At 36.6% G+C, this 26,686-nt stretch overlaps 1 protein-coding gene across 2 annotated transcripts in view; it reads right to left on the bottom strand.

Moving 5' to 3' along the window:
• The window catches only part of LOC135086736 (DNA-binding protein D-ETS-3), a 90,325-nt gene extending 78,375 nt beyond the window's left edge, over positions 1-11,950 (bottom strand). The window contains exons 1-3 of one of the 2 annotated variants that reach the window (XM_063981521.1): positions 11,895-11,950; positions 11,658-11,815; positions 8,290-8,651 (exon numbers count right to left, since the gene is read on the bottom strand). In XM_063981521.1, coding sequence (XP_063837591.1) covers positions 8,290-8,651; positions 11,658-11,662 — 367 coding nt within the window. In that variant the 5' untranslated portion in view covers positions 11,663-11,815; positions 11,895-11,950. Of the gene's footprint in view, positions 1-8,289; positions 8,652-11,657 lie in introns of both variants that reach the window. The other variant, XM_063981522.1, reaches the window with a different exon arrangement.
• Positions 11,951-26,686: the final 14,736 nt, after the last annotated feature.

The raw sequence follows: 26,686 nt of genomic DNA, 5'->3' as shown, positions 1-26,686 counted from the left end.
ATATTTGATTGAATCTAGTTCCACTTTATCCAATATTTTGATTAATTTATTCACAAATCCCTAAAATACGAGTAACTGCATCGAACCCTTCATATTCAATTTAGCAGTAGTACAGATATTTACTAAGCAGAGCTTTAGATGCCGCGTCCAGATATGGGGGTAGTAGGCAATCATTTTCGTGTTAACAACCGCGGCCGCCCCGGACGGTGATGTTAATACCCTCATAACTACCGTGTTTAGAACTGTACACTTACCACCAAAAGTATTTATTTCATGGGTAAATATTATGTAGTTACAATATTATTTTAAGTAGGTAAAATGGTGTCCCATAAATATTAGGTACTACGTCGAGAAGTCGTATACCTTCAAATAGCTCAATTTTAACTGTGAAAAAAGTTAAAAGTTGTGTTATGGAATAGTGGTAGTCCCAAGTTCAATTCTCTGCAGTTGTAGCACTATTATAGACTCTACGAGTTCTTTGATGTACGATTACTTAAAATATTTTCTATTGTGAAATATTATTTTGTGTTTAAAAGGCTAACAGTAGGTAGGCAGGTATTTATTTGAGCATTTGTTGGATCTATCGAATATAATACGTAGATTAATACTCGTACAAACAAACATAATTCCTTTAATGAAATGAAAAATATTGGATCATGTTTAATGGCAATGTTTTTTTTCAGATTGTAATTAAACTGTAACTGGCTGTATTAGCTTTTTGCAACAGTCGCCAAGTGCCATACCGGTACAAACCCCGGTATTTTTTTTAACTAAACGACACCCTTGTTGCATTCACTTAAAGTTGCTTTTGGCATGTCACCCAGCGGCACCCTTCTGGTCTTTTTGGTATAATTCTCAAATTAGCATTCGAGGATTGTTACGGCTATTTATCAAAATAAAGCAACGGTTCAGCGATTGAGATGTGAATGTCGGGTAGAATAAGAATGTTATGCGTTTGTACAAATTACTTTTAATGCGAGAGGCCTGCTGCATATTTACTTATTCGTGCGTCTTTGTTACTCAAAATTGCATTATACAGGGTGGAAACGATAAGTGATCTCACTCGATTATTTATAAACTATACAAGACATCGAAAAGCTGATCCTGAAAGGTTTGCACGAGCTCTTTAAAACGGTATCAATAATGTTACAGAATAATCTGGATCTATCCAAAAATTCAAAGTTTCCAGCTCCCACCCTGTATAACTTTATTTGAAAGGGATTTTGCTTCTTTTTGTAGAACAATAAAAACTAGTCAGTTAGGAAATGGATTAAAATAGATATCGTAAAATATAGGTGTACTAACTCGGAGCTCTACTACGAGTAATATTAGATCATGTTCATCTTTTTGTAACTATTTTTCAAGTTAGAATCCAGGTGGGTATAAAAAGATTTGTGTACATTGGGTTGTGTATTACAGTTTATCAGGATATTTCAGGCATAACCTGATTGTTCCATATGTACTTCGGAGGTCACGGCTATTATGCAATTGATACAATATTATTACGTAGTACATTATCCTGTGATTATAACTGACATCTGTATTAGATCTTAGTTTCATTTATATTCTTTTGTTCTTTACAATGGTTCGCCACAAGTCCATCAGAGCACACTATCTCGATTTCAGTATACAGTGGTCCCATTTCCAGGCGTTTAACAAAAAATGTATTGTCTGTAGCTGGCAACTCTTTATCGGAGTTCAGAGACAAAAGACCGTTGCACAAGGCGCGTTTTTCGTAACGAGCAAGCCCGAGAATTTAAAGCGTTCATTTAAATGAGAACGAAATTCAAAGATGTTTTGTTATAATTAAAACAAGTTCAGTTTTAAATTTTATTATAAACTAGCTGTGCCTGCTACTTTGTACGCGTTTGAATATATTGAACGTTTTTGCAACACTTTTCTTTACCGACACCGACTGTAGGGTGATGTTTTATAGCCTAAAGCGTTCCTCGATAAATGATGGCCTAATCAACACAAAAATATTTTTTCAAATCGGACCAGTAGTTCCTGAGATTGCGTCTAAAATCATCGACTAGACCTCTTACTTATTTGGACAGACCCTGGATCACCTGGATGATCTGTGTCACGTCCACGAAAGTCGCAAAGTATCGGTTTTTATTAAGGGCAAGGGAAATGTTGCAAGGATTTTTTAAATTGAAACGTTGAAAAGGCAAGTTCATTGATGCACACTGAGACTAATTGTTTAATTTAACTACGGGACTATTCCTCCTGTGTAGCCAGGATCAAAAGACAAAAGTCAAAATTTCTTTATTTGTTTAGACTAATAAATAGTTCTTACAAATCGTCATTTTGCTCTTAAGGAGCCTCTACATGTCTCATGTACAGCTTACCGCCAATAAAACCCAACCAGGGAAGGTCAAGTTTTGTCCCGAAGGAAAGATACGAGTAAACTGTCATTGGACCCGTAACGAAATTAATCAGAAGAACATAGGAGGAGTTCAAAGTTAAACTGGTTAAACTTCAACTTCCCTCCAGTGCAAAGCGGGTGACAGATGACCAAAAAAGGGTATTTAGCTAGACTTGGATTTCTTTGGTTGTGGCATCTGAGTTTCCAGTACTAGGATTAGAGGTTAGTTATGGCTCATTTTAGTCTACCTACGCGGGATTACAGGACATTACATTTGTATTTGGTGGTTTTCATGAATAAATTGATCCTGTAAGTTCTGATGAATTACCTATGTGCTTGTTTCTCGAACGAATCTTTGTGAAAGCCCTGGTGTTTTAATAAATATTCAGTCATGTTCGAAGAATTTCAGTATGCATCATGAATTCATGAGTCATCATCATCATTGTAGTCTCATCACGCTAAGTTCAATGTTGTCATACATACAAGGGTTTTTATAAAAGAAGGAAGTGACTAGCAAATGCACTACCTACAGCGACAGCAAGATTGCAGTTGACCATAAATTGCATTTTCAGCGTGTGAAGTTGTGCCGTTGGTGATACATTCTGTGGTGATACTGAAACGGAGAAATAGCCGTGCGGCACGGAAGTTCTTTCTTGCTAATAAACAACAGTCAAATACTTGCGATTGTTACGGAATTGTTACTATAATTGTGCCACAGGAAAATCTTTATGCACTCGTATGGTTCTTACTGTGCAATTCAATAGAATTTGGAAACAACATTACATTTATATGCCAACGCATTTATCAGGGTCATCTCTAGAAAGTTACAAAGAAAAACAAAAACAATAGATCATAACATCTTTCAGCGTTATTAAATAGCAGTGGATGCTAAAAGTCTATGAGGTATTTAGAATTTTCAGTCCGTAAGCACGTCATGTTTCTAAATCACAGTATATCTTTCTAACATAAAATCTGGGGGACCTTTTATATGTATGTAAATAGATAACAGATCATGAAATGTACTTGGAACCCTCTACGAGTATTATACCCACTCCTATTAGGTTATAAAAAGACTTTATAAAGTTGCAAACGCTTCACATTGCTCCGCAATATTTGCGAATTTCTATTGGCAGTGTAGATGCTCTATTATGTCCCATTTAGAAGAGAGCAAACGGGTATATGGGTCACCTAATGGTTAACAACAGAATCCATACGACTTGCAGTTCATCCCAGTAAATATAATTCGTATCACATCACATTATTGAATTTTTAACATTCCCCTTACTGGGATTACCACTCTTTCAAGGTAAAATATCCCGCTTGTCTTCTCGAAATAAATTTAAAGTATGAGACAGTTATAAAAAAATATTTTTCAGTAACACTCCAAAAGCAGCCTTCAACAAGCGGACCAAGTGTCATTTTCCGAACGTCTCTGAAACACGATTATGTCCCCTTAAATCTGCATCGTGCGTTTCCACTGCAAAGCTCCCCTCGTTAAGGCTCCGAATAATGAACCCCGTACACAGATAATATAATTTTATTTCCACTATTTCTGCGATGATCTGGTGGGCGGGCGTGTTGCCATGGCAACGGGCGGACGACCATCACGCCCCGCGATTGTTATCACCGAAGATGCTGGCTCCCCACCTCACCTTCCGTCGCTTTGTACCTACACAGCGGCTTAATCAAAAAGGGTTCAACGCCGCTGGAAGCTCCCAGCTAAACTCGTCCTTAACTCACCATCTTTAGGTCCAAATCGAATACCCAACATCTCCACGGAAAGAATCGATATCATTCTTTGTCCCTGTTGTATGCGAACTGCGAAGATAGCACAATGGAACTTCAGAGAGATAGTACTTGGTGTAAAAATATTATCGAGTTTAGATTTCATGGCTTTCTGCACTGACGATGCCTTTGAGGCAAGTTTTAAAGGCTTTAGATACTATAGTAGGAAAATTTAAACGGCTAAAGTAATAATTATCGTCTCTAGATTTTTTTTAATTCCAGAGTAAAGTTGCAAACATAAATTTACAGTAAAATAAACTCTGTAATAAATGAGATACGAGAAACGAAAAAACTTTGTATTATCAAGTTTTGTATTTTGTATTGAAAGTAGGTATTTAATTTGTTTGGAGATTTGAGGGAGAAAATTCCTCCAGTGACGTACCTACGTCGCAGACGTTCTTATAGCAATTTATTATCTAGGTTAAGAGCCATTTCACAAAAATATTCCGCGCGAATTTAGGTAAAAGCTGTCAACGCAACGTCAAAAGAGTAAAAAGAACGCTGAAATGGACAAAAAAATCTTGAGCCGTGACCGTATTAAGACTTGATTTAAGTTATTAATTTTAAGGTAGAATGAGGTATTCAAACTTGATAAATTAATTTAAATTTTTAATAGAGTTTAATAAGTCTTTTATATTTCGATTCATAATGAAACACGAATAGGTATAATATGTAAAATATATTTAAGTACAAAATAAAGACAGTCACATAGTGAAAAAAAAATCTGCCCCTTTACAGCTCCATCATCGGGCCCTGGATACGAAATATTCGTCAAGGCGAATCACACAAGCCCAAACTCCATAGGGTTCTATTGTTTTGTTACGGAGGTGGCCATTGCATCTCCTCCAGATCCATTATCAGACAGAGCTAAGAAATAAATAAATAAATATTATTATAAGTAAACAAATAACTAAAATAATTCATCTTACTATCTTACTTCTTACTAGTCTTACTAATATTATAAATACGAAAGTTTGTGTGGATGTCTGGATGTTTGTTACACTTTCACGCAAAAACTACTGAACAGATTTTGATGAAACTTTACAGTACAGTACAGCAGTACTAGGCAGTCTGTGTTCAACTATCACTCGGGTCGGAAGTTCCTATCGCAAAACCTTTGGTTCACTCAGTTCCAATACGACTCTAGTGCTGTGTGTAATTATTTTCGTGAATACACTGAATTTATTAATTTCTACGAGTGGATTTCATTTTGCCTGAGACCTACGCCATGAACTCTGAACCAGAAGACCCTGTCGCCAGCGACAGCGACGCTCATCCATCCCTGGCGTCGACCAGAATAACAATGTTAGGCTATAATTTATGACGATCTGTGACAAATTAAATTTCAAGCGGGTGAAGCCGCGGGCAATACTACATATTTCATACTAGCTTTTTGCCCGCGACTTCTTCTGCGATGAAGTGGAAAATGGTTCTAATAGAATTAAAATATTCTAAGAAAATTAATTTTGTTAAAATAAATGATTATATTTTTTGATATAAAATCTACAAATTATTATGTTTAAATATTTGAGTACTTACAAAATTATGAGATCTTTCTAAAACAAAATTAAAACACTACACCTGCCGCAGATTTCTTTGTAAACAATGTTTTTTTGTTTTTCCTTCAGGTGCTAAAATCACCAGGCTATTGTGTGCGCATACTCTGGAGTATGCCACATACAACTGGTCGTCGGAGAAGCATAGATTTCCATTAAGTCTACTCCCGCTACCATATGGAACTCCGCTAAAACTCGTGAGGGCGCCAACACTTGCTTTTTATAGAAAATTAGTATGAGCAGCTGCGCACGCGGTTGCCCGTTGCAGGCTCTATGCAACCACAGTATTTTAAACCGTGGTCCCTAAGCATGAGATGGGAAACTGCACTCTCTTGAATTCTCTTGAATTTGATGGTGTTAGGGGAATCCTAGGAATGAATACAGACTTTCCAATGGGATCTCCTCATCAATATTGCGAAATTGCGAGTTGCAATGCAATGTTACGTTTTCACTTGTTATTTTATTGTAATCTGACCTTGATTTTTCAAACACGTGTCAAAAAAAACAATTAAATCAAAAGTACTAAGGAATATTTCATTGATATCAACTTAGAAACAAGCACAGATCACAGAAACTAAAGGGAAATGTGACAAGGGACAAATTGGAACATATTGCTTGTGAAAGCAATGATGACAGTAGCGACGTCATTATGTAAACAGTTTATATTGCTTGCATAGTACTAAAGATTATTCGAACGTTGAATACTGATACCGCAGTGGATAATGAGCACATAATTTGATTTCTTTGTGTGTGTGAATTTCTAATACGACACTGAGTTTCGAACTCGGCGCATTACTTAGCATCTCTCTATATTTCTATGGAACCAAGTTATCTCCAAAATAACATTCGACACCTTTTTAACATAGTCAGGTAATAATTTTAATAAAATACGAAGCACGTCATCTATCAATAGGATATATGCATATTTTAGAAGTTAATAAATTATGCATAAAATATAAACACTAGAAGTTTAGTTAAATCGTAGAATTTCTGAAAAACAAGTACTAAAATCGTACTGAAAAAAAAGTATTAATATGTTATCTAATTTATTTATTAAACGTCGAATTTTATCAAAGATTTTGTACTATAATATAGTTTTTGAAAATATTTTATAGCCTACATAGAAAAAAAATTAGGATTCTAAATCGTGAAAGAATTTTTTTTCGGAGCTATTGCCTCCAAACAAACAAACAAACAATCAAATCTTTCCTCTTTTATTACTATAGACTTAACAACAAAGCTTCCCTCTCGAAACAAAACGCTTCTTTTTTTTCTTCACGAAACAAAACTCAAAGCGGATAATTATATAAACAAATCTTTGAACAATTTCACAGCGCCATCTAGTCCAAAAGTAGGCAACCAATATGCTTGTGTTAAGGGTGCTAGCATAATGGATATACTTTTTTTATAATTTATTTATTAAATTAAATATGGTACCTACATATTATACATAGTTACACCCAGATCCGTCAAAGAAATTAAAATTCATCATTTCAATTTCTGCTCGGCCGGCCGACTCGAAACAGCCTCTCGGCATAGTATCAAATGTATTTGGTCGCCGTACAAATCACCGCTTTACGACACGAACGCACGTAAACGTCACGGCGGGAAAAATGACACAGGTCCTGCCTTGACGGGCGCTCGCGCCATACTAATCGATGTCGGCTTGCGCATTGTAATTTATACTGATATTCACATCAATATTTTGACAAAGTGGTTACTAATATTTAAACAATAACTGTAGAAATCAATTCTACAATGAATATTCTTTATTATGGGATACTTTTATTGCAGTTATTGCTGTGTTTTTAAACCAAAAACCACGATCAAAATGTGACGTTAATCTTCAAATTTGCCAAATTATTTTTAGATTTTACTCAATAATGGTAATGAAATTCAAGAATCTATTTCATTAATGGACTACAAGAATATATGTCCGATGATTACTATATATTTTTAAGCTTATTATATGAGCATAAATAATAGATACAGGACTTTGAAAATGAGTCTGCGGCAATTTTTCCGTAAAATGGTTGTGGGAGATGGGGCACTGTGAATTAAGCAAAAGAATTTTAGTAAATCCGTTTCATTAATGGTCAACACCAAGGATTGACCTATCTTTCGCAGTTATTAAATAATCTCTGGGTGTTGCTTAAGATAGTAATTCATGCTTCCAAAATCTTAGAATTTCGCACGAAAATGTAAAATGGCTCTTAAGTGCTAGAGCTTTGATGTATGTAATATTATAGTGAAAATACTGCAGTATCTACAACACTCCCCTATCTCTAGTATTATTAAAACATTGCAGAGAAATTACAGTCATAATAATATAACATTCGCTCGCCAACTTTTAATTTACCACTAACTACTTATAGTAAAGTTGATCACTTAGAATCTCTCACAATTTCAAAGGTAATGTTTTGATCCCTGTACTTGATGCAGTCCTATAAAGATGAGAGATCTTAGCTAATTGGAATTCAATTGACACTCGTGACGATACGCCCACTTTGGTATATAGGTTCTACAAATATAATATAGGTAGGTCCTCTACATTGAAGTTCAAGTAAAAACAACACTCACCCAAACTTTTGTTTTTGTCGATGGACCCGAGCATCGAGTCATCTGTCCTGGTCCTTCCAAAGCCGAGTCCCGTGCCGCTCGTGTCCTGTCCCAACTGTCCCCCATAAAAGTCCCCGAACGCAGTAGCACTGCCCAGCAGGCCTGATCGGTCTTGGAGGGCTGCTTTGGCCTTCTCCACGCTTTGCTTCAGCTGCTCGAAGGTTGACTGGTGGAGACGGTAGGGGGGCCACTCCGTGGTGGGCCATGGCTCCTCCTTCAGGGCGCTTCGCTTCAACTCTAGGGCTCCGGCGTACGAGCAGCTGCTTTCGTACATGGCAGCTTTGCGGAGTGCGGATGCACACTTCAGCCCGCGTAAGTCAACCCTGCAACAAAGAAATTTAATTTTAATTAAATAATAAAAGCGAAAGGCTCATTTGTCATGAAATCTTAGAAACTACAAGTGCTAGGAGTCATTTTTTTTGTATTGGGGTTCCTTTTAGAACGTAGGTGCTCACTTAGACGGGATTTTGCAAAAATGTACCTCTAAAGGGGTAAAACGGGTACCACGCGTACGAAGTCGCGGGTGGCCGCTAGTCTTCTATGTACCTATATGTGCCAACAGTGGACAGGACGTTACTATGCCAAAATTGTTTTTCACAATTTGGTGTACATATTGTACAATTTTGTAATTACTTCGGATAGATACAAACACATTTGCGTTTTGCTTTTTAATTTTCAAGAATCCAAATAGGAAAGTTATATTCTATGCAAAGTTAAATATAGACCTACTCGTATATTGAGTTAACACTAGGAGAACACTAAAAACATTTCGACATAGTGGAGATTAAATTGATTAATGAAGTTAATTAGGAAGTTAACTAATGTTTTAATTTTAATTACTTTTAACGACTGTCATAAAACATCATCAATAAAATAAAGGACAACTAGGTATCACGTAATTTACTTTTGTGATTTGGAAAGTACAGATAAATGTATGTAGGTATACTGATGTTTTGAGCACATTTAAGCAATAAACTGATTTATAGACGGCTGTTTTTTGGCTAATAATTAACCTAAATGGTTTGATTACAGTAAATTACTTACAACTGCGCGTACAATGCATCAAGTGTAACCATTCTGACGTCATTATTAGCAAAATAATAAATTAAAGCTGCCATAATTTAAGTTTCTTGTACTGCACTGCTAAGAAACCAGTAGGTAATAATAAAAAGTTGTCTGTCCGTCCTGTGATGGTTTCATTAATTCACAGTGTTTGACTGTAGGCACGATACTGATCTGACGTAGGTACGTTTGCAACGATTATAAAGAGCTAGTTTAGTGCTTCAGTTTGCCCATTAAACCTCATTATACAAATTGCTATATCATGACGTTCCACAGTGTTTATTGTTGTCAATTAATTAGGCTGTGAATACATTTGCATACTGCAAGGTTGCAAGGGTAACAGTTAGTTTGTAATTAGAGGGTACTTGCTTGTGTGCTTGTGCCCTTATAGGATTTGAGCACAGCAAATCACTGTTGAATCTTTTGCAGTTGTAATAGGTTCGATTTTGGGTTACATGTTATGTGTTTTGTTTGCGGTATGGGATATAGAGTATATCTAGTAATGTCACATTAAGTAGAGGACCATTCTTTTTATATCATTTGTCTAGAGTGTTACAGTGATCCTATGAACAGAAAAATATCAAGAAATGTTCAACAAGAGTGTAAGACTCTCTCCATACTGATACCTGGTTATTCATTGGTTGGTGTCCGCGATACTTATACGTTTTCTGGGACTGAAGTAAATCGGAGCGAAGTCGCAGGCAGAATTTTTATATTGAATTTTATTTACCGAGAAAAATGCTAGCAGCAATAAAAAAAATGTAGTTGCAGAAATCTCGCGCACGCAACTGGCAAACTACGAGTATGTATTTGCAGGCAATTAAATATGGGCAAACAAATTATAGAATGGAACAAAAAATGTGTCAATTACGTTATAAATTTTACGTTCCTATTTAACTGATTCCTTCCATAAAAGGTAGTTTACGTAGTGACGTTAAAAAGCGCGTGGGCGCACCCGCAGCGTGCCGCACCCGCCAACACTAACCACTTACACCACCGCACACGTAGTGACAACGATATAACTACATAATCAATGAAATATTATTATTATACAGGGTGTCCCAAAAAGTAGTGTCAAGCCGAAGCACAGAGGTAGAGCATCATTAGGCCTACCAAATTCCCGTGACTTTTGTTAGTTATCGAGTTATATTTTTTTTACGACAGAGAATTTTAGTTAACATTCGTGTTATAGATGTACATACTTCTGAATAGGCTTAGTATTCATCTAAATAATAATAAAAAAAATCAGGCATGTAACTTGACTATTCGTGCCACAGTGGCCAAAAAAGTGCCTAAGCACAGAAATTTAAAACAATCATAACTCGAAAACTATCAAAAATTGCGGAACATACATGTGGGTGATTTGGATAGCCTCTGGGCTTCGGCTTGACACTACTTTTTGGGACACCCTGTATTGGACATATTTTGACAAGAAACCAAAAAGTTACAACATAACGCGTTATTTGCCAACGTAGGGCGGCTTCGTGAGTCGAACACTATATTCTGTGTATAGCCTGACCAGGAACATAAAAACCCTGGCATAGAGGCGCGTCAATTGCATTTGATAGTGCAACACTGAGTACAGTCGTACCTGTGTTAAATTAATAGGCTAACTTTATGTATCAGGATTACGGGCTAATTTGATATTTTCATAAATTAACGAAAAAATATTATTATAGGTAACCTGGTTTAAATAAATTAAATGAAACCATCAATCGAGCTAGTAGGATTTATTTTATTATTCATCAATAAGTAATCAAATTCAGAACTTGAATAATTATTTAACTGCAATGTCTGCTCATGAACGCTTCAAACTCGGTACTTCTTTCCCAATTCCATAAAATTCAACACTTAGAAAGTGACAATTTTTTTTAAAATAGGTAGTTGAAACAAACCACAGCTAATTTTCATAGTGGACTACTATACGATAAACATGTCAGTCAATTTGACAACCTTTGTCGGAAACATTATTCAATGAAAATATTGTCCGAACCCTTAGTATTTCTCTTCGACAAATACTTTAACACATTGTGAACCACTTTTCTTTCACGACTATAAAAAGATTTTAGCAATTTAATTCACAAAATCAATTGTGCACATTTAAAATAAAGTTTGTTTACACTTTGACAGCAATAGACTGCAAGGTGACATGTCAATGAAGTTTTCAGTTACTGTTGCCATTAAAAGAAATTAGTACCATTAGTTTTCCGCAACATGGCGAGGGTTTTTATGTTCCTGGTCAGGCTATACACTAGTTTATATCTCACCTCATATCGGATATTCTCTTGCGTTTCGTTCGCTTTTGGTCGACCTTATCGTTCTCCGTGATGAAGCCGGGCTGTGGTATCACATGGCTGTGATACCACGTCACTTGATGAACACTCACAGGTCACTATCGCATCACTATTCGAATCGAAAATGGTACCTAAGGAAAAAGTTTGTATACCTCCGCCACCACTTCACTATTGGTAATAGTACAAGTGTGTACGGATATGTATATTCACCTTTTCTCTGTGTACCATTTTCTTGCACCTCGTCCGATGATCAGCTCGCGGTGGCCTTACAAAGACTAGCGGGCTCCGCAGTCGGCAAATTGCTCCCATCCGGCGCTTAGTTTAGGAGATGATGTGGTAAACGCATGATAGAGATGGTTTACATTGATATGAGAAAATTATTTGAATTGAAAAATAGGTCTGCATTGACGAGTCTAGCTAGGTAGGTAGGCCTATTGTAGCTCGACAATAACTGATATTTTTTTTAGATTTTGAAATACGAATAAAACATGAAAGATGAACTCAACTTTTAGGATATTACTCGTATGTTACTAGGTACCTATATAATGAGTTAATTTTATTTTTATTTCCTTTAAATATTGCAGGTATTCGTTATTATTTGCCTAAATTCATAACGCTGAGACACAATAACTATACAAAAATGTGAATGCTTCAAAATATACTGCAAAGTTAAATACAAACTGTGAAGTTAGAATTAAATTATAACTTGAAAGTACAAAAATCAATCCAATGCATAAACCTTCGTTAAAAAAAATCAATTAAAATTATTTCACTATCGCATTTTTTTGTCTCGTACTTCAGTAGTGGGCTACCAGATCACCTAATTAAAATTCTAAAAATAACCCAAGGCCCAATTATAATAGCACACAGACGACAAAAAAACCAACAAGTTAAATCTAGCTCCAAAACCGGCAAATCATAAAACAAATATAAAACACGAAAAGGAAACGTCTCCTGGTCTAAAAGGGAAATATGTCGCATCATAACCAATTTATATTACTGTATGCTCGGACGCGTGTGCGCAGCGAATGTGTTTGTTCGAGCCGATCCAGGTAGACCTGTAGTAGCGCACTACATTTTCACCAACGGGTATTAGTATCTATTAGGTCTCTATAAGGGACTATTCCCACCTCTGCAATTCCTTTATAGCCAGGATGTACACCTTGAACGCCGAAAAACCCAACCAGTGAAGGCCAAGTATGTCCCGGGGCAAATCAAATTGCTACAATTACGTATTTGTAGAAATGTGTCTTTTCTAGTGGAGAAAGTGCATTTTCTTTTTACCATACTGCGCCAGAAGGAGGCTTAATGTTGTTTCATGTAGGCTCTAATTACCAGCAGGCAATGATTTTCACAAAAAAAACTAAATACCGATTTGGATTTTGATAAGTCATTAAATCGCAATGCTGAGTAATTGTACCTAATAAAAGCTTGTCCAGGTTATCTGGAAATACTCGTACCTATCACTTTTCAGCTGGCATATTTATTCATAATTCGTTTTCGAATATAATTTTGTCATTGGTGTCAGACTTTTCTTCGCACTTGAGACTTCAATTAGTTCTTGCATACCTTTCTTCTTCAGTATAAATCAATCAATTTGTTCCCAGTTTTCAATGTCCAAACCGTACCAACCTAAAAGCGACACGCGTCAATTTTTATGCCCAAAATAGAATACTTCTAAAGTATCTTCTTCATACACAATAGCTCGTCCTCGAGCGGCTATTCGCAGCAGGTCAGCTGCTGCCCCATTGTCCTCAGCAGAGGAAGCCGGCGTTCATCTAATGTTTGAACTGCGTCGGGATGACTTCCTATTTAGCCTCGAATTCGTATCCTACTCAATTACCTTACGGCACTTCATTGCGGTGTACACGGATTGTTTTTGCATTTGTTTTAAATAATACAGGGTCTAAGACAGAGTGCCAAAAGAGATTTGTATTATATGTAGGTTGGATGTTTAAATAAAATGCTGATGTTATTATTAACACTTGGGGTTTTTTTCTTCTTAATACACCACAACTTGTACAACAACGTCTGTCTCTCGCTTTTTCTCCAATAAGATTAAATATGGCCGCCGCAGTGTTGCCAACCATTACAAGATTAATAAGAGTTAAGTTAGAGATCAAGCTTTTGACTTTGAAAAAAACATTTAATAAAAATGGCTTGATGGAAAGTTTTAAGAATTCAGAACGAAGAATTGTATTACAAAAGGAATAAATGATGCCAAAAAACAGAGACTATTGAGTTGAGACAATGATCGGGGTTTAACGTAAAATTATATTGGAAATTGATCCTAATTTCCTTGCGTTAAATGCCTATAACATTGACCAATAAATTCTAAATTGCGCTAAATAATGTGAAAAAGTCCTTAAAACGTACCGATGCAGTTTGTAATCGAATAACTTCAGATAAACGTCTACTGCAAGCTGTCGCTATACTCGAATGCACATAACGATGCCGTATTATGACCTTTGAATTGAACTCGGAATGGGGTCAATTTTTCTAGACCCTAGCCCACCTCTACTAGTAACTACTGCTAGTGTTATGACAGGGGAATATAATCGGTCTGCCGAATGGTAATACATCTCCGTGTTACATCTACCAAGCAGTTCATAAGGTGGATCGAACGCGGTGATGTGTGTGAACGGGTTTTACTGCATTCGATTCAATAATTTATTTTACTTTGACCGCAATAAATATATACTTTCAATAGTAATTTTAAATCTGTGGTTTGCCTAAATCAAAATTCTGGCGGATGCTACTTCATCATCATCATCATTTCAGCCATAGGACGTCCACTGCTGAACATAGGCCTCCCCCAATGCTTTCCATGTTGATCGATTGGTAGCGGCCTGCGTCCAGCGCTTCCCTGCTACCTTTACGATGTCGTCGGTCCACCTTGTAGGTGCTACTTACTTTAAAAGTTTTTGTACTGGTAGGTGACTCTACCTAAGGAGCGATTCTCTCGAAGCTCCTAACCATCTTTAATACCGGACAATCAGATCAATCATACAATGACCTAATCAAAGTGAGAACAACACAAATTGGGCTGTTGACTACTTTGTGTAACCCCACCTGAATCACGGACTTGCGACTTGTGGGTCATGAGGACAGTTCGTCTGTCTAACCTTTCAAGCACGAAATCATTATTTGTTGGAAGTAAGTAATTTATTATACCAACAACAGAGTGATTTATTTTTATATAATAGGTAGGTAGATAGTTGTAATCTTATGTAATCTACTTCACTTTACTTTCCTACAACACTATTTCATTTTACACAGAAGGTAAAATATCCTTAGTTCAAATTCTGTGGTAATAATTAATCGCCAAAGGACGTTCTGGGTTCTATTTCTAAATTAAAGTCAATTACGGATCACCTGGTTTTCCTTTACATTTCCAAGGTCTACTGTAAAGTTCAAATTAACCAAGTGTTCTGAGGGAGCATTCTATGATCACCGTTACGAAATCTCAGAGTCTAAATTGAAACGCGAGATTTAAGTTTCATTATTTGACTAGTAAAATTAACCTTTTTATCAAAACATTCGGGTCTATGTCATAACTTTCCAAATTATTGCATACGTCACAATTTACACAGGATAGAAGAATAAGCAAAATAAGGATATCAGTGGACAGAACTCATCCGGCGCCCACGCGTCCTCACTGATGATTCTCGCCGGTTTACGTGGCCTTCGAGTCGAGTGTAATAGTGTTTATGATTTTAAAATGAGAGTTATAGTTATAGTCCCGCATTGGGAACTATTTCTTTACACTGCATACAGATTGTAGCTAACATCAAGACAATGATAGCCACTTGAAGGAAAATTGAATGCAGAGTTTTTGAAAATTTGGAATCTATATGATGCTGATTAGTGATTTGTAGGTATGCTTTTTATCTCGTTCTGAGTTATTATGGAATGGCAATTTTTGAAAATGAGCCTATGATTTGAATGCTCTTCAAGTTTCAACCATCTCTGATTTAAGGGAGTCACCTAAGAAAATAATCCTGTATCGCAACAATTAACAACTCTGTATTTATCAAGGCTTGTCGTCCGTACTCTGTTTCAATCTTAATAGATTTTGCACGGCAAAAATGGAATTTCAATTTCGCGGCACCTATTTGACAATGGTCTATTTCCACCAGCCGGAGCCTTCGTCAACAAAGGCGTCTGGCGCGAGAGAGATAACTGGTTAGCCATCCCTGTCACAATGGTACACCCAATTTGGAGCTTGGAGGATTATACAGGATGGCGTCTGCTGTATATTGGAAGTGTGATTACAGATGCCGTTTTATAAGACGGTTAAAATTATGAGGAGGCAAGAAGATGTTGCAACTAGTGGATTGATAGAAAAAACTTATTTACAAAAAAAGGTCAACATTTTTTATGAAAAAGTAGACCTTTTAACTTAACCCAGGTACAGTTTGATATTTGTTTTGTTTTCAGATTATGTGTTAAGTAAATGCCACTATGTTTGACAGCAAAAACTGGTTGGTGAAAAATAAACGGAAACCGCAGCGTTTTGTGTCTTATTGGTCAGAGTTTGACGGACATAGAAGATAATTTAAATCTGACGATAAATGTAGGTACTAAAGCTTTAAGACTAGGCGCAGACCACCGATTTTTAGTTGGCCGATAGTTGTGCCCGATTTTAAATTGTATGAAGAATCGGCCAAATCGAATCGGTGTAATGTGCGCACTTCCAAACATGCCCATACTGATTAACTGCCCGACTAAACTATCGGCCGACGAAAAATCAACGGTATGCGCCTACTCTAATTGCCACTATGTTCGACAGCAAAAACTGATTGGTGACAGAGTTTGATGAACATAGAAGACAATTTAAATCTGACGATAAATGTACTAAAGCTTTAACCGTAGAAAATTTAGTCCCTATTTATAGACTCGTGAAATGGTAATTACATATACGAGTAGTTACGGCCTTTCTATGGTCAGTACAACTACTGACAAAGTTTCAATCAAAGCTTGCATTCCAGCCAACCCCCCAGCCCAAGCCCCCTGTTCCACTACATCAACCCCGTACGGGCCACGCGAAGTAAGAAGCCGGTCACTAATCACGGGACAAATCGCCCGTGAAATCAGTGGACTCGCATTTCTTTCGACTGTTGGCAAACATTCGATGATTTACTTAGTGTTGGCGAGGATTTACGTCGCGTTCCATTTTCGTTCTGACGCGGATTGAATTGTGACTGGTTTTAGATTCGATTTTTAGATCTATCTCTATTATTTATTACCACCATGTTAATACCTATGTATATGTAGGTATAAGAGAGAAGAAATTACATTAACCTATTAATACCTATGTTGATAGCAAACATCGGCATCGGTCAATTCGCGTAAGAAATAAGTTAAACAATTTTTAAATTGACTTGCAATAACGTGAATAAAATACATATAAGTCACTTATTCAAAACCTTACCTATATTAACCAAATACAATATGTGTAGGTAAGTACGTGAAAACTAGCCAAGTCCATTTTTCAGAATTTTGATCTTTTGCATTTTCAATATTGAAAATGATTGCCTTTGTTTGTGTTTGTTCTTAACAAACTAGTAGGTAAAATAATGACCAAAAAATAAACACGACAAATGAAAATTGCTCGCAAATAATTATACGAGAGCAAAAACAACTTGTATATCAGAATTTCCTTTTCCTTCAATTTATTTTCCCAAAATGCTAAACTGAGGCGTTCAAAACACGAAAGTACAGCGGGCGAAGTAAAAAGATAACGCCAGTTTTAGTTAGAAACGCAAATGTATGCAGGTAACATCAGCGTATTAACATAGGGGTATAAATTAGGTGCACTCGACGCTGTTGTATGTTGCCACTGGTATAATATTCGCATAAATCAGCTGAGAATTAATTATTGCATGCGACTGTACTTGCATGCCGTGTAAGTGGGGTAGTCAGTTGGTCAGCGAAAAGGAGCAGGATTCTAAATCGATGACCTAAAGTAGACTTGAAATAAATGTCGTAATTTAAAATTTTGGAGATAGGACTCCTATTTTGGAACTAAGGTAGATTTAATACGCCTACACTGATATCGCCAGATCTATCATTTACGTAAATCAATTGCGATATAATTATGTGCTTTGCGAGAGCTATTAGACTCTAGGACTATAGTTAGATACAATTTTAGGAAATGCAATGCGTGTTTTCGAGTCAATTCTGATCATCCCTACGCCAAGAATGGCTGACCTGACCTGCCTTCACACAGAGCGCAGGAGAATAAAGCACCGGAGTAGATTGTGCCGGTGCCATCGGTGGTTGAGCTGCCTCAGAAGTTAGTGAGATCAGCTTTTCTGCTCTGCCTTTTTACTGTCTGTCATTTTTATTAAATAGCGTGTTAAGTATCTTCACAGCTTCACATTACTTGTTTTATGCATTCTTACCTATTTCATAATATTATTATGTATTTAATTTGGACATAAAAAAGCAGTTTTAAGCATAATTTTTCAATTCTATTGTTCTGTCAGTCGTGGTTACAATACCTTACTAGAAGATAGATAAAAGGAATTAAGATAAACAGCGAATTATTAAGTTTATACTCGTACTAATTGCCGCCGTTGATTTTATTCAATTTATCCTTATTTACATTTACTTTTTACTGATTTATATAAATACTAGATGCGAAAATGTTCCTCAGTTTATTACGATTCCACGATTAATACAACTTTAAGCAGTTTTGATATAAAGGGAAAAGAGTCATAGGAAAAGCACATCTACGTTACATTTTTAGTAAAATTCCTCTAGGATAGGAGTAATATCAAAGGTATCTTACGGTCATCTCCTACTTTGAATGGGAATAGGTACAATTTTACTCTAGTACCTACCTATAGAAGAGATCTTGAAATTTATATTATTTATGCTTATGGTAAGAAGTCAAAAGTACCTAAGTTTAGATTTTATGATAGTATCTAGTAACTATGAATTATTTGAAACCACAATGGAAGAGGTACTTAGAAGAGTGTGTAATAGTTCAAAGAAAGTAGTTGTATGTGGAGACTTTAATATCAATATAATAGAAGATTCCTCTCTTTCAATACGGTTTTTAAATTTATTCAAATCTTTTAACTTGTTAAATCTTTTCTCTGAACCAACTAGGGTGACTCCAACATCAGCTACTTGCTTAGACAATATATTCTGTAACTGCTTAGTGCTAGAGAAATCAATAATAAATTTTGTTAATTCTGATCATTGCGGTCAAATAGAGTCATTTCAACACCATTTTGTGCCATCGAGCAAGGAAATAGAATATAGACCAGTCACTGCATCCCAGAAAGACAAATTTAAATCTCAAATATCTAATAAGGTCCCACTTTTGCATCATTTTAACTGTAGTATAAATATTTTATATGAGCAATTATTTGAATTAATTAAAAATGAGTTCAATAAAACTTTTCCTAAGAAAACAATTATTATTAAAAACAATAAAACTAAATTCAGTGACTGGGCTACAGTAGGTATTTATATTAGTAGGAAAAAAATGTTTGAATTATATGGTAGAAAAGCCTATAGTAGCGACCCGGACTTTATAGAATATGTAAAAAAATACTCAAAAGTTTTTAAACAAGTTTGTACTATGGCAAAATCTATTTACATACGTGACAAAATTAAAAACTCTGGTAACAAAATTAAAGCTACTTGGAATTGTATTAATAAAGAAACTTGTAGAATTATATCTCGGGATGACACATTCGCATTAAAAATTGATAATAAGTATATTAAATGCAATGATAAGGTAGCAAACGCATTCGAAGGTTACTTCTCAAATGTACCAATCATAACAACAAGCAATCTTAATTCATGTTCATATCAGGCAATGTCTCTTCTCGAGGGTTGTGTTGATGTTTGCAATAGCCCATTAAAATTTAGACAAATAGACCCCATAGTTATTATAAAAACTTTCAAAGAACTAAATATAAAAAAGACAGAGGATATATGGGGCATATCAACAGACATAATAAAACCCATCATTCCTCTTATAGCTCCCCATTTAGCTCATATCTTTAATGAATGTATTAACGAAGGTCAGTTCCCTACCCTGATGAAACATAGTAAAATCATACCATTATTTAAAGCAGGAGACAAAAGTGACCCATCCAACTTTAGACCTATATCGATACTACCTGCGCTCAGTAAAATATTTGAAAAAATTATTTTCAATCAACTACAACACTGATGTTGCGGGTGTACATGGGCGACGGCAATTGCTTACCATCAGGTGATCCGTCTGCTCGTTTGCCTCCTATCACATAAAAAAAAAAAAAAAAAAACTACTGTCTCGTTTTAACTTAAATAAACTGTTTCATGAAAAACAATATGGGTTCACAAAAGGGAAAAGTACGACCGATGCAGGGGTTGCTCTTATCAAACACATTTTCGATGCTTGGCAGGAGAAAAAAGATGCTATTGGTGTATTTTGTGACTTATCGAAGGCGTTTGACTGTGTTGATCATCAAACTCTGTTATTTAAGCTAGAACATTATGGCGTATCAGGCAAGGCCTTAAGCCTATTACACTCTTACCTCTCAGACAGATTACAAAAAGTAAATATTCACGGAACTAACTCTTCGGGCGCCCCCCTAAAAATGGGAGTGCCCCAAGGCTCAATACTGGGACCATTGCTCTTTCTGATTTATATAAATGATCTACCTTTTTTTTCAAAGGACCTTTGTGAGATAGTATTATTTGCTGATGACACTTCTTTAATTTTTAAAACTGACAGGCGTCAGGAAATATTTGACGACGTGAATAATGCTCTTTCCAAAGTATTAGACTGGTTTACAACTAATAATTTGCTATTAAACGCAAAAAAAACTAAATGTTTAAAATTCACTATGCCTAATGTCAAACAAGTTAATACTAATATTACAGTAAATAATGAACGCATTGAACTGATAAACTCTACTGTCTTTCTAGGTATTACCCTAGACTGTAAATTACAATGGGGCCCCCATATTGCTGCCTTGGCGGGAAGACTTAGTTCAGCTGCCTTTGCGGTGAGAAAGATCAGAAACTTGACTGATGTTGAAACAGCAAGGCTTGTATATTTTAGTTATTTTCATAGTATTATGTCTTATGGTCTTTTACTGTGGGGCTCAGCAGCAGACAAAGAATCAATTTTCATTTTACAGAAAAGAGCTGTCCGGGCAATATACGGTCTTAAACCACGTGACTCGCTTAGAGAAGTTTTTAAAGAAATCAATATATTGACTGTGGCTTCGCAATACATATTTGATAACATTATGTATGTCCGTAAACATATACATTTATTTACTAAGAAAAGTGACGTCCACTCATTTAACACGAGACATAAGAATAAACTTGCTGTTCCATCATTTAGGTTGCATAAGATAGGTAATTCATTCTTGGGGAAATGTATTACCATATTTAACAAAATACCACACAACCTTGTCGAATTGCCAATAAACAAATTTAAGACACATATAAAAAATACCCTTATGTCCAAAGGGTACTACAAGGTTCGAGACTATATTGATAACAAGGATGCGTGGTCAGTTCAGTCTGCACATATTTGATGTACTTAAATTTGACTATTCTTACCGTTAGATAATTCCTGGCAATAAGTGGTGACTGAGTTTGTTCCGGCGTTTCTTCTCAGCACTTGCCATATGTTTGTCTCGAAGCGCTGGTAGGGCCCAAAAGATAAGGAGACATGTAAAGTGCCCTATAAGGGCTACCTTTTCTTTTTTTATTATTTTCTATTGACGTTCATAAGTGCCACTTGTGGTCTAAACTGAATAAATATTTTTGATTTTGATTTTGATTTTGATTTTGTATTTTAGCGTGAGACGCGCAATTTTGGATTTCTGTCACATACCGAAACAAACGGGCAAACCCGTCGGCAGATGTCGATAAATAATTGAATAAACCATAATAATAAGATACCATACTAGACTGTATCTCACTTAACACCAGGTGCGATTGCGGTCAAATACTTGCCTTGTCTAGCAATAAAAAAAACATCCAGTAAGTAATCTATAAAAGCGAAAGGTTGATTGCTGACTGGCTCACTCACTCATCACGAAATCTCAGAAACTATAAGTGCCTTGTTATGCATAAAAAAAAAGTGCTAGGAGACTCAAATTTTGCATGGGGGTTCCTTTTAGAACGTAGGTGCTCACTAAGACGGGATTTTGCAAAATTCAACCCCTAAGGGGGTAAAACGGGATCCACGCGTACGAAGTCGCGCGCGGCCGCTAGTATCATACAACAGCGTAATACGTATCCATTAATAGACGCACAAAGCAGTATACGCTGTGTAAACTGGTTTATTAGCAGTAAACACATCGCGGGCTTCCGCTTGGCAGCTAGGCCGACGCCTAAATGAATGCATTTGGAAGCCTTCAAATGCACTGGGGCGTTTTTGCTGGCAATGTGTGGTTAGCTGCCATGTCGTCAATTTTGCGGCTGGAGAATGTCATTCCAGGCTTTTTAGAAAGAAAGAAAGAAAAAAGAAAGTTACATTCATTACAATGGACGTCACACAAATACAGGCAATTACATAGATATAACAGTGGCACACAATAATGGAAAAAAATAAAATAAAAACAAGAGTAAACTGAGCATTGCCACCCATACACCAACAAGATGCCCACTGCAACGGGACCCCACTCAGCATATGCCGTGGCCCACGGTGACGAAGGCCACGGCACTGGTTTTCAGTGTGCCCCATGCCGAGTGAGGGTCACGGACCATTTATAAAATAAATTTTTAGAGTCCTGCGGGTTCTTTGGTACAAGGGTGGTAAATTTAAGGATAACGAAACCCATTTATGTCCTTATTTCTATGTGTGACTGTGTGTCCGTCAGTTACAGTTCAAGGACCATTATCCTACTTCCTACTAAATATTATATGCGAAAGTTTGTATGGATGTCTGGATGTTAACATGTTTATTATTCTTTCACGCAAAAACTAATGAACGAATTTTGATGAACCTTTACAGTATTATTGTTTTTAACCCAGAATAACATGATTATATGAATATTTATTACGATCTGTGACAAGCTAAATTTCAAGCCGCGGGCAAAAGCTAGTAACTACTATCATAAACCAACGTTAGTCTCGTAGATACTTCGAAACAAAGATTTTTATAGGCAGATTGTTGTTTTCAGGAAGCTATTATAAATGTAATTTTTCAGGACATTTCCAATCGCTCCGATACCTGTGAGACCTACCTACAGCCTGAATGCCAATTAAAAATCAACTAAACTCAATTTTCGACTCAATTTACTATTTTTATTATGAAAGCCCTTTTATGGTTTTCAGGAACAATAGGTACACGTCCCAATGTAGCCCCCTGGCTAGTATCACTTCAGGACAACATTGGCAAACACTGATCCTGATCTAAAAATAATAGTTAAATCTTGTTCCTTTACAGGTATTTTGGAAACAAAGGTTAACAAGCGCTTCAGCACATTTTTTTTACAAATCGTTAAATACGTTGTTTTAATAAGGGCTGGGAAAACTAATTGCTCTCAAAAAACGCGCAAAAACTACCCGCATTTGGGAAAGAATATTACGAAGGTTTTATTATTATGGAAACGAAAAATTAGCGCATTCAGTGCGGAAACATTGATGCGCTGTCTTTGCGGCCGTTGAGGTGATTGGTTCCGCTCCCGCGCGGGTAGTTTTAAATTGTTACTGAACCTGACTAATTTGTTTTATAAACCAAATTAAAATCATCGTTAATTTCCACAAAATAAAGTAATGTAGATTATCAATAAATATTGTCTCTCGCCACGCAGAGCCGCTTTAAGACTACTCGTATAGGAAGTAGGTAAATAGAAGGCTTATTTTCTTGCATGCCGTTTAAAGCATTGATGAATCATCAAGATGATGGTCATGGTCATCAGTTATGTAAATGCTATGATTTGAGTAGGTATCTATTATGTAAATAGGAGTCTACTTGCACCAAAGTAGGTATGTAGGGTCTTTAACTCAAAGCGCATCACAGAGAGCCAGCAAACGAAGTCCGTGTCCACTATATAGGCATTTACTTAAACCCCAACCGAAAGAATGCACCACAAAGCTAGTGATGTGCCTTCGCGCATCGACAATCATCGACCGGCACCTACCTTCATTCTTCGCGCTGGTCACTCGCCATCCTGCGGTCAAGCACTCGGAAACACACCTATTTGTCTGGTTTGGGCGCGAAAAAAATAAACAAATCGATATCGGCTCGCAAGGCGGGCGTTCGCGGACAGGAAACCGGGATAATGGAAGGTGCCGTCCGGTCTGCGGGGTGGGGGGTGCCGCGAGGGTGGGGCCACGCCCCTGGGCGGGGCACGACGCAAACGCACGCACGCGTGGTACATTCGCCCAAGATGCGGAGTCGGTAGTCGGATGATCATCCGCAGTGCTTTGTTAGACGGTGCAACGAACTGCCTGAATGGGATGACGATGCAGCTGTAATCAGTCCTTGACATTGGATTTGTATTCGTGCAAATGTTTTGTGAATATCAATGTTGGATATGCCGTATGTAGCTTAAATGTGACATTAAACATCAAAGATCCACAACCTTTAGTAAAAATGAAAATGGGCCACAGATTGTTTGACCGTTCAGCTCAGGTAGGTACCTTGCATAATTCACAGCTCATTCGTATTCATACTTAACTATGAAAGCAAGCACCTAATACAATATGGACTACGAACCTCCTATAGGTTATACATATTGCAGACAATAGTCCAGCAGACGACTGGGACCGAACTCCTACCCCCGGATCGGCGGTCCGACACCATAAAATTTTTTCATCCGATTGTGAAAATGATTTCCCCTGGTTAGTTATAATAACATTGATATTTTATTACTAGACAAGACAGTATGAAATATGTAGATCTCCACATTATTTTACCAACATTTAGTAATAGAATAGAGGGGAGGTGCAGCACATAAAATATGTGAAGAACTTTTATTGGACTGTTTTCATGGCACAAATACTTACTTTTACAGGTTCCACCAGGTCCACCACAGGTTTCTACGAACCTGTACCAGTTTGTGTTACTTAGTTATGTAGGTATCGTAAGGAAAAAAATACGTACATAGTATAAGTCCTGGAAAAACATTAAAGTACCTATGAAAAGCCTATTTAACTACCTACAGCCTACATTAATGTACTAAATTAAGCTCTTGAAAAAAGGCTGAAAAATGTTCAGAATTTTTCACTGCTTGCGTCCCAGCGTATTAGAGCGTTTTTCATGCTTGATTGCGAAATATTTTGACCTTTATGTTCGCAAACAACATAACGTTATTTAGGTATAGTATTGTAAATAGTTCAGTAAATTTTGCGTGAAATAGTAACAAAATATCCACTATCCCTACAAACAATCACAAATTATAACATTAGCAGGATTGCATTGAATTTTTATATTTAATCTCAACAGAAAACAAGTATACAAAATACACAGTTTACACACTTAAGCAATGTAAACATTGGTCGCGTCGCTGTGTGCAGTGGATAATTAGCAAAGCTCAATGAAAGCTTGAGGGAGGGTGTTATGGGCGGGCGGCGCCGCCCTGCTAATGCGGGCTTTCGACGCCTGAACTAGCGGTGACTTCTTAATTTGACAATAATATTTGTTTAACTGACTGATTTATAAGGCTTGGTAAACGTTTTCAATGTTTTTAAGTAGGCACACAACCTTATTTCAATTTTGTCACAAATACGTATTGCCAACTTGATCATTTGACGCTGACTCTACTTATTCTGTAAAATAAATAAGTACTCACCCATTTATCAGAAAATCTCCCTATAATTTTCAAAACAAAATATCTATGTTGCTGAAATTTTCCTCAGTCATCAAGATCAGACAGAGGAGACATAGCCGCTAGGCTCCCTTTGGGTTCGCTACTCTAAAAACTAAGGTCTGCCAATGGGACATAAATCAATGCTGGAGCTAAATTAAGAAGAATCACCTGCCAGCTCCATCATCAGGCAATGTTGCTGTGCATCCCATATAAATAGATATGCTTAAAGATGAAACAATGTAATATTTGATAAAAAGACTCGGTAGTTATAAAAGCCCTATTATGTTTCGAAGTTTTGGAGCATGTATTCAATAAAGATTTACAAGTAGGTACTCGTATACAGGGTGTCCCAAAAAGTAAGCCCAGAGTTAGAGCAACAGTAGGGCTACCTGAATCACCCCTATGTATGTTTCGCAATTTTTGATAATTTTCGAGTTGGTTATGATTGTTTTGTGTGCTTATGCACAGATTGTGGTCACTGTGACGCGAATAGTCAAGTACATGCCTGTTTTATTATTATTATTAGATGAATACTAGGCCTAGCTCATTCAAAAGTATTTACATCCATAACACGAATGTAAACTAAAAACTTTAAAAATTCTGTATGTCGTAAAAGAAAATCATAACTCGAAAACTATTAAAGTCGCGGTGATTCGGGTAGCCCTAGTGATGCTCTACCTCTGGGATTTGGCTTTACACTACTTTTTGGGACACCCTGTATACTCGTAGGTTATTGGGTAATGCTTAGCCTACGATTTTTATTGCAAACGCAAGAAGTGTAATAAAACTTCAGCGTAGTGGTAAAACTCCGGCAAATAGGTCAACTTTTATTCCTTTGATTTACCTATTAAAATGAGGATATACCTATGCGTACTAAATAGAAACTACATAATATTTTAATTCTTGAGAATATAAATGTAAACAAAAAAGAGAAAAAGATTTGAAGCTACTACCACGTCATGTTAACACCCGACCTTTACTGAACCGCTCAATATAATTAATAGCCGTCAATATCGTTAACACGTGTTTTTGATAAAACACTGCGACACCTGGCTTTGGGTGCGCCTACCACACATGCCCAACGGCCAGCCAACAAGACCCCTGCATTGTTTATGCAATTCATACGCTATCCTACAGCGTGGCAGGTCTCGGATGAGTGGTTGCCTCGCACGCACAATACAGGTGACCAGATACGTAGATCTTAGTAGCATTTGT

Source organism: Ostrinia nubilalis, chromosome Z (assembly GCF_963855985.1).
Source record: "Ostrinia nubilalis chromosome Z, ilOstNubi1.1, whole genome shotgun sequence".
Lineage (NCBI taxonomy): Eukaryota > Metazoa > Arthropoda > Insecta > Lepidoptera > Crambidae > Ostrinia > Ostrinia nubilalis.
Note: the sequence above shows the minus strand (reverse complement) of the source record. Positions and strands in the feature narration are given on the sequence as shown.